At 36.0% G+C, this 9,194-nt stretch overlaps 1 protein-coding gene and 1 pseudogene across 3 annotated transcripts; one reads left to right on the top strand and one right to left on the bottom strand.

Annotated features, from left to right (window-relative positions):
• The first annotated feature begins 1,089 nt into the window (after positions 1-1,089).
• Positions 1,090-2,949, top strand: LOC120185185 (annotated as a pseudogene).
• Positions 2,950-3,332: 383 nt separating this feature from the next.
• Positions 3,333-8,503, bottom strand: LOC120185192 (uncharacterized AAA domain-containing protein C16E9.10c-like). Of its 3 annotated transcripts, none has more exons than XM_039189481.1 (16): positions 8,181-8,503; positions 7,855-7,976; positions 7,436-7,524; positions 7,319-7,351; positions 7,149-7,239; positions 6,945-6,987; positions 6,762-6,853; positions 6,230-6,294; positions 5,602-6,098; positions 5,440-5,527; positions 5,198-5,332; positions 4,504-5,072; positions 4,251-4,389; positions 4,102-4,170; positions 3,861-3,971; positions 3,333-3,741 (listed from the first exon to the last, which is right to left on the bottom strand). In XM_039189481.1, exons 1-16 carry the CDS (start codon positions 8,393-8,395, stop codon positions 3,628-3,630), a joined length of 2,472 nt encoding a protein of 823 aa, XP_039045412.1. In that variant the 5' UTR covers positions 8,396-8,503; the 3' UTR covers positions 3,333-3,627. The 3 variants fall into 3 exon arrangements, with proteins under 3 accessions (XP_039045412.1, XP_039045411.1, XP_039045413.1); XM_039189480.1 differs by having other exon boundaries at positions 6,945-6,982; positions 7,144-7,239; positions 8,181-8,502; XM_039189482.1 differs by lacking the exon at positions 7,855-7,976 and having other exon boundaries at positions 6,945-6,982; positions 7,144-7,239; positions 7,436-7,542; positions 8,206-8,502.
• Positions 8,504-9,194: the final 691 nt, after the last annotated feature.

Here is a 9,194-nt window from a genome sequence, read left to right as displayed (position 1 = left end):
TATTTTAAAATTTTAGATAATTACACATGTAAATAGATGGTAAGATTATGGAAAATAGTTAAATATTTTTTAAGTAAATTGTGGGTCTAAAGAAATTATTTAAAGATTTAAAATAAAATTTAAGAAAATAAAAAGAGTAGTACTGTATTGTGTGAAAAACATTTAAAGATCTATTTGATGTTTTAACGATAGTTTAAAGATAAAACTAAGTATTAATTTTTATTAATATTTTTACATCATTGATTTATCAGGAATGACGATGAAATGATAATTTTATTATAAATCAATAACATTAATGATCGTAATGCAACAATTCAAACTTCAACTGCGAGAAAAGAAACTTATCCAAACATTAATGATTATTCATGTAGTTTACTCTTAAACATTTTGTTGTTCCAACTACTCCATTTAAGGGTGAACAAAACTCGATTCAACTCTAAAATTAATTTTTTTACTCGACTCAACTCGAAAAAACTCGGCTCGAATTGATTTTCGAGATGTAATTTCATAAACTCTACTCGAAAAATTTTCAAGTTCAAATCGAATTATATTTTACAAGTCGAATAACTCAAAATTTTTAGTAATTAGTAGATTGATTTTTAAGTTTGAGTTGATTATCTTAAATTTATATAATATATGTACATCACATCCGAAAAAATATGAATATATATATTATATTATATAATTATAAAAAATAATTAAAATAAAATAAAATAATATCATAATTTAATAAATATTTATTAAATTTAAACATAAATTTTAAAATTCAACACGACTTGATTTGAAAAATATAAAATCCACGTCAAGTTGTAAAATAAGGATCGTAGCATGAATAATTTGAAAATTTTGATTCAACTCGACTTAACTCTATCAAAATCTCACCACCGGCTCGAATTCGGTGCGGGTCTCAGGATTTTCCTCCCACGATTGCCAAACCTAGCAACGGTACCGATTAAAAGTCTCTTCATTAAACGGTCTAGATTAAATCTAACGTGTACACCCACGCTCTGTGTAGCCACAAAAAAGCGATACGAGCTTCAAAGAAACAAGTCAAAGAACATTCCAATTACTCTTCTCCGATTTTTGTTTTCAGGTTTTCTTTCAATCTTCAAAACGTTTCAAAGCGAGTAGTTGGGTTTTTTTTTGAATTTGTGTGGAAAAAGAAAAGAAAATGGCAGAGCACGAAGAGAAGAAGCACGAGGAATCTTTCATTGACAAGATTGCAGACAAGATCCACGGCCACGATTCATCGTCGTCGGACTCCGATGAAGATAAGCCATCAAAATCTTCGATCAAAGCCAAGCTGTTTCGTCTCTTTGGAAGAGAAAAGCCCGTTCACCACGTTTTTGGTGGAGGCAAACGTATGTTACGGGAACCCTTTTCTCCGATCCTTGAACTTGTTCACTCCATTTTTAACCTCTTTTTGAAGTACAGGATTTCAAATTTTATGATTTTCGTTCTGATTCAGATATGAACCCTCACCATTTTCTTTTATTGATCCCTTGATGATGATGGAAGAGTTATTAGATCTGACTTGGTGATTTGCATTTAGCTTCCAGTTTTGATTAATTAGTTATGTATGAGCTTAATTTTGGTTTTTGATCAGTTAATTTTATCTTCTATTGTTAAATCAACTTTAGAATCCGTAGATTTTTGAGGATTAGTTTTAGTGAAGTTCAATTCTTATTTTTATTTTTTTGCTTTGCGAGTGCGAACAGATTCTGGGATTATCTTTATGTTAGTGAAAGTTCCAAAACTTAGTATTATTGATTATATCTCCTTCGATTATAATAGTTTGGTTTTTTAAGTGATTATCATCAGTAATTATTACCTCTTGCCTGCAATTCCTTTTTTGTGATGCTCATGAGATGGAATGGTGTGCGTGCAACAGCGGCCGACATTTTACTGTGGAGGAACAAGAAACTTTCAGCAGGAGCTCTTGGTATTGCAACTGTGATATGGGTTTTGTTCGAATTGCTCGAATACCATCTTCTCACTCTTGTGTGTCACTTGTTGATACTTGCTCTTGCATTGCTCTTCTTGTGGTCGAATGCTTCGCAGTTCATCAACAAGTAAGCTGTTACATATGTTTTACAGATTTTGTGTATATTTGGACTTGGATTTCTTTCCGCTGATAGTAACGGTGTGATGATTTCTTCTTCAATAGGTCTACACCGCACATCCCGGAAGTTCAAATCCCTAAGGAACCGGTTTCAGAGTTTGCCCTGGCGCTTAGGTTTGAGATTAACCGAGCTTTCACTGTCCTGCGGGATATCTCATTGGGAAGAGACCTTAAAAAGTTCCTTTCCTTATGTTGTTTATCTGTTTTCTCTCATGTTGATGGTTTTCATTGATACAAGATTTGAATATTTTATTATGCATTTGAGAAACATATTGAAATGTCACTGTGATTGCTCAGGTTATTTCTGGCTTGTGGGTCTTGTCCATTGTGGGAAGTTTGTGCAACTTCTTGACGCTGTTCTACATAGGTATCGGGGTTGCTTCCGAGCACTCTGTTTTCTATTCCCGTATAGTTCTTGTTTCCTGGTTTAATTTTAATGGCTTTGTAAAACAGTCTTTGTGCTACTTCACTGTATCCGTGCTATACGAGAAGTATGAGGACAAGGTAGATCCATTCGCCGAGAAAGCAATGCACGAGATTAAGAAGCAGTACGCCGTGTTTGATGCAAAAGTTCTAAGTAAGGTTCCAAGGGGGCCATTAAAAGAGAAAAAGAAGCATTAGATCACTGGTGAAGTTGCTGCTGTTAGGTTCAGAGGTTAGACATACTATGTACTGTGTCTCGTGAAGCTGATAAAATTTATCCAGTGTCAGCTAGAACCCTGCTTTAATCCTTTTACTTTTTGTTGCAACTGGGTTCACAATGCTGATGAATATTGGAACTTTTGAATCTTTGTTTTCGATGCATTCATAGGTAGCCTGCTAATGGATCTCTATGCTTATGTGACAATATGTTATTGTGTTGCATGTTACATTCAGTCGATACCCTATAAGATTTTCTAGTTATCTATCCTACTGAATTGCATTGTGTTTAGGAATTAATCGACCCCATTGATCTTCAATCAACTGCTATAGCATGGACTAGAAGTATGTTATGTCTTTCCTAAACAAAAACAACATAATTCCACTGGATTGATGTCCCATGCCAATTTGCCTGTGCATACCAAATAGGGTAATCGTATAATGTTTATGAAATGCGAGTATGCCCATGATGTCATTGGAACTTTCCTGGAAAGATAGCCAAGCTAAACCAGAAGATAAAAGCAGTTGATATATTTTGAAATCCAACATTTTTGTGTCCTCAGTTTGGATTGGAATATAACCAAAAGCTTATGGTATTCAGTACTTACCACTCCAATACCCTCAACAAACTCTCTATCTTTAGTGTTAAACGCATGCATCGCAAACTATAAAATCATATTACAAATTTTTATGTCTCCTATCTGGACTTCACCACTAACAAGGATAGATTTTCAGGTTGGCTTCTGCTTTTGCATCGTGTTTGTTCTATATTTCAGTATTCACCTTGTTGTCGATGGATGGTGACTTAAACCATGGGTCCTCAATTAAAGTCTTCCTGTGTTGTCTGTAAATGTAAAATGAACCCTTCATAGGAAGTAAGTTAATTGCTCCTTCTTTCTCGAACCCCCTTCTCCGTACAACTCATTCCACTGTTTTAACTCGTTCATTCCAGCTCCCTCGGAGGCAAAGCTAGCCGCCACCTGCTCGAGACCAGAAAATGGGGTGGCAGAAGGAATTTGGGTGAGAAATGAACCAACCATCAATCTGTACATTTTCTTGGCAACTGGAACATGCTATAAACTCTCTTGATTATGGTTACCTGATTTTTTGCTTGCCTAAAATCTTCCATAGATAATGGCCTTAGGGTAACGACTCTTTCTTCTGCACTACCATCTGTGTTTTGCCCTTCAGCTGCTCTCTGTTTTCTCTCCTGTAAAGAGTAGTTTATTAGAGAACAAAAAGTGCATTTAGTCTTGAATTCTCCTTCAAGATAAAGTGTTCTCTTGGTTTACAGCAAAAGTAGGGGATTACAAAAGCCTAAGTTTAAGTTATTAACTTACCAGATCCTTCAATCTCTCTTGCCGTATTAACTCTCTAACTGGTTGATAAGCTGCCGTTGTGCATAAATTCTGTTTTAAAAAATAGGAAATGACAGTGATTATACTTCAAACTATCCATCTAAAAGATAACATCTTCTGAAAATGCAAACCTTAAGGTCACTTCCAGTGTATCCTTCCGTCATCAATGCTAACTCGGTGAAGTTTAGACCTTCTGCTACTTGTTCATTTGCCAAAAGAGTTCGAAAAATCTTTTCCCGGTTCTCTGCACCAGGAAGTCCCACCATGATCCTGTTAACACAACTTGATCATTAGTATATAACAACACACTTACGTGTTCAAACTTCCAATGTTCATCTTAGAGATGAATAAGGTTTGATCCAATATATAAGATACTCTGTGCACCTTCGCTCAAGACGCCTAATTATGGCTTCATCAAGGTCAAATGGCCTGTTGGTTGCGGCAAGAACTAGGATGCGCTCATCTTGCTTTGTCAAGAGCCCATCCCAGTGAGCCATAAACTCATTTTTTATTTTCCGCATGGCTTCATGCTCTCCAACTCTAGTCCTCTGCCCTAACATGCTATCAACCTCATCAACAAATATAATAGTTGGAGAGACTTTGGCTGCCAATGTGAACAAAGCTCGGACATTCTTCTCATCTTCACCAAACCATTTAGAAGTAATAGTGGACATGGATACATTAATGAAGCTTGCACCAGCTTCTTTAGCAATTGCCTTGGCTAACATTGTCTTCCCAGTACCAGGAGGACCAAACAACAATATTCCCCTGCAAGGCTTTAAGAGACCACCTTTGAAAAGGTCTGGCCTTCTCAAAGGGAGCATCACCAGCTCCTGCAGTGACTCTTTGGTCTCTTCTAAGGCACCAATATCTGCAAATGTAACATCAATCTCATTTGCTGGTATGACCTCTGGTCTTATACGCTTTTCAAATTCGTTGTCAGGAGGAACTTCCTGCCACAATTAAAACAAGTGTGAAGACATACAAAAAGAATGAGAGCAGCGGGATAGCGAAGGAACTGGATACCTGAGAAAATTATATCATCCACAAAATGCAGCTAAAAGAAAGACAAACTCACTGGAGCTTTTGAGGCTGGAGCAGAATTTTCACCCTCGGTTTTTGTTGCCGGAACTGTTTTTTCACTCTTCTTTTCAGGATTTGTGCTGCTGGGTTTTGGTTCTGGCTTAACAGCTGCAGAAGTAGCTCTTGCTTCCTAAAGTTGCACAAAGAAAAAATTGGGGAAGTTAAGCCTAGTAGCAATCTACCATTTTAATTCCTTCCTCTATATAATGTAAAACACAACCAGTTAAGCATAAAGACCTCATGTTTTTCCTTTTGTGTTTCCCCTTTTAACGTGTCTTTGCCAATGGATTTTCCTTCCTGGAATATACTCAGTCCATGTGACAAACTGCATCAACATGACTCGATTAAAAAATGTGATATTAATGGTAGCAACAACCAAGCACAAGACAATGATCCGACCTTTTTGATGATATCACGAGTTTTCCGTTTCTGTATTCGGGGTCCTTATTATTCATCAAATGATAAGAAATGGCGGATACGACAACCTCCTCAATGTATTTACTTAGGGCCATTGTGTCTGCCACACAGATTGAGTCTAGATCATCACAGTCGAGATCGTTTGCCGAGAGTACCTCCATGATGTGATTTCTATTATCCTGAGCTTGGATCATCTTCATGTCCTTTTCCAGTTGAGATTTCCAGCTTACAAGATGTTTTTCATCTGCTGGAGGCCTGATCTCAATGTTGTAAGGGAAAATGTCGGTTAACCTCTCGTCCACTTCCCTCTCATCATTACTCAGATCGACAACTTGTGACCCGAGGATCAAAACCTTCCCAGGAAGTTTCTTTAACATTTTTTCGAACAAATTATAAACCCTTTGTGATCTAGACAAGAGGTTGTCAACATCCCTAAGATACATCACAATGGGACTGGCTTTTGACACATACACCAAGACCTGCATTTATTTCAGAATTGCTGTTGATCCATAATTTCACAACAAGATATCATATCGTATAAACACAAGGTTCATTGACATTTCAAGATTATTCACTGCTGCAACTAGCAAGGATTCCAAATGGAAGATACCTTGTAAAGAGCCTGTATAAGAAGCTTTTCATCAAAAGACAAACTACTTGTTCGCCTCAGAGGAGCTACAAAAAGGGAGGAAAAAGATTAAACCAGTCCAAACAGAAAGCCCTTGAATTCTTATTAATTTGGTCCTTATAAAGTTTAAGTAGTTGATTGAAGAAAGATCAAGAAAAGTTGTTTGACGTCTTCCAGCTTCAACTTAAGGTTTTATTTACTCATTCAGGATCATAAGACATGACTCAGAGTCACATTTCTAATTATTCTTCTTCTAGGATGCACTGGACACTCACGAAGAAACCCCATATCAGTCTACAAAATATTTTCTACTCTTCTTATGACAGACAACTGCACTGTTTGTTGTTAGCTACTTCTAATGAAGGGTGCGGAAGAAAGAGATATTTGTTAGTTGTGAAATAAAAAACCAGTGGTTTATAGTGTTGATCTTGCACTTGAGGAAAAACTTCCAATCACTTCACCCAAAATTTATTTTCTAAACCATTTGAGAAAAGTAAAACAATTTTATGACTACCTGGATTTGCTGGACTGCATTGAGAAGCAAGGTTATTAATATTATCTGATACAGATGCATATCGACGTAGCTTTGGAGGACCTTCTGTTCCCCTGCAGTTACAAGGATCGGAAGATTGAAAAAAAAATAGAATAGGGCTACAAGTTTTCTCATAAGATTAATCGGGAACATATGTATCAATACCTTGATCCAATATCAAAACCGCTGCTCTGCCGCCTCAAGGTACCTGTAATACTTATAGTTCATGGTCACAATAATTTACACACGTCTACTGTAAACAATATTAACCAAACATATTTTAGTTGAAGAAATTGTTTATTTTAGTTGATGCTATGATATTCCAATAATTGTTATGGAAACAATATTAACCAAACATATCCTGCATACCTTTGGGCTCCTCCTGAGAAAGGAGTGAAAATGAACCAAATAGACCAGACAAGCGCTCGAGTGTTGATTCTGAGGTGGATCTTTTGAAAGACTGAAGAAGAGAATCATTAGTTAATTAAGGAAAATATATGTTACACAACAAGAAAAAAAGAAGAAAGAATTGATCTTACGGATTCTTGGCCACTTCCATATTTACTCTGAATCTGTAACAAAGGTAATCATTTAAATGACAGATGTGACAACTTGAAGCTTAAAGATGATCAAGTCAAGAGATGAACAATACTCACTTTTAAGGAGAAGTCAGTTATGTCCAAGAGAAGCAACTTGGATTCAAAGAAATGAGCTAAAGCTTTGGCAAGCATTTGCTGGTAAAGTTCTTCAAGGGAGAAAACAACAATCCAATTAGAAACCTTATAGAAACCGATCCATGAATTCCAATATATAATATAAGGTTAGGGTTCACTTCACTGATTTAGGACCGTAATCAGTACACGAGGGGAAATAGAAGTCAAGATTAACTTGTTTTTTCTCCGTGAATATCTTCTTATTTTCCACTCAAGATTAATTTGTTTTTCCTCCATGAAAATCTTCTTATTTCCCGTTAATCTCAACCTTCTATTTTTACTCCTCCGACTATCATAAATCTATTAGACTGCGTAATTGGATCTATCTCATATATATATGAAAGGAATTTAAGGCAACCAACCTGCAGGACCCGAGAGCAATATGGCTTGACTAGCAGGGGAAAGGTTCCTTGTGTACTTAGAAACATCAGCATGTTTCAAGTGGACATAGGCAGCACTGGTTAGCAATGCTTGAGTTTGCTCACTGCCAAATAAAATCAAACACCATTCGAACAGTGAAAAGCTAATTATATGCATCAAGCCTTGAACAAAGCAGCTTAATAGTTAAAGCCTTCATATTGGTGATTGAAGAAAACTCTGGTAGCTTAAAACCCAAGCTATATCTTAGCTCAAAACATTCATATAGGTATTTTTTTTTTTAATTTTTGCTAATATGAGAAAAAATTACCTGAGATAGTAAGGGAACTGATCGAAGGTGACTTGGCTTTCTCTGCCATCAACGACCTGGCGAAGCAATTCTTTCTCAATCCTCTCCAAAGTGATGCCGGTTGAAGAGGTGGAACCGCTTCCGGTCCATCTGGTCTGACCCGAAGCCAAACCCAGACCCATCCCTACCCCAACACCCACACCCAAAGCGGATAACAGTATATGTTTTTGTTCCATTGCCTGCCTGCCTGCCTTTGTTTTTATATTAACCTTTTGTGTTTATAAATGGAAGCTCTTTTCGTGTTGGCGTCGCCCAAAAGGGGGAAGAAGTGGCGGATGGCGGCGGAGGAAGAGAGGTGGAGTCGGTTGCGATTTATGGAGGAGTCTGTGTATGAAGTTTATAAAAGAGGAAGAATATGAAGAGTAAGAACAGGGTAGCTTAGGTGGCAGTAATTTGACGGTTTATGATTCGGTTTGACAGTTCAAATAAATAGTATTTTGTTGTTTTTCTAAAAAAAAATAATATTGTGGGTCTACTTGGCGTAAGGCTACGAGCTACGTCTGCATTCAATGAAACGTCGCCTAATGTTGTCGCCCAAAGTGCGGTAATTGGATAAACTCATGAACTCACTTCTAGAATCCTCCTTCGCTTCTCAAGAACAGTAAATGAGTTTGATACAAGTTTTAATATTGTTGAGTTTAAAAAAGTTCAAAGTTATAAAATTTTTAAATTTAATGAATTTAAATTTTAAATGCATAAAAAATTTTATATTGTATTTTTTTAAAAGATAGTTAAATATCAAGTAATTTATTTTAGTTTATTAAAAATTCAAATCGATATCAAATAACTCACTATCTGTTTTGTCTCATTTACAACCCTACTCACACTCTCTTATTTTGCTTATCTGTGGATGAGATGAGATTTATGTATAATTTTATGTTAAAAAATAATTTTTAAAAAGTTTTTAAATAAAGTTTAGATTATAAAATAAGATTTGTCAAATTAAATAAATCAATTTTTAAATTTGTCTTGATT

Source organism: Hibiscus syriacus, unplaced genomic scaffold (genome assembly GCF_006381635.1).
Source record: "Hibiscus syriacus cultivar Baekdansim isolate YM2019G1 unplaced genomic scaffold, ASM638163v2 tig00112993_pilon, whole genome shotgun sequence".
Lineage (NCBI taxonomy): Eukaryota > Viridiplantae > Streptophyta > Magnoliopsida > Malvales > Malvaceae > Hibiscus > Hibiscus syriacus.
The sequence above is the reverse complement of the archived record's forward strand: the minus strand, read 5'-3'. Positions and strand labels throughout refer to the sequence as shown.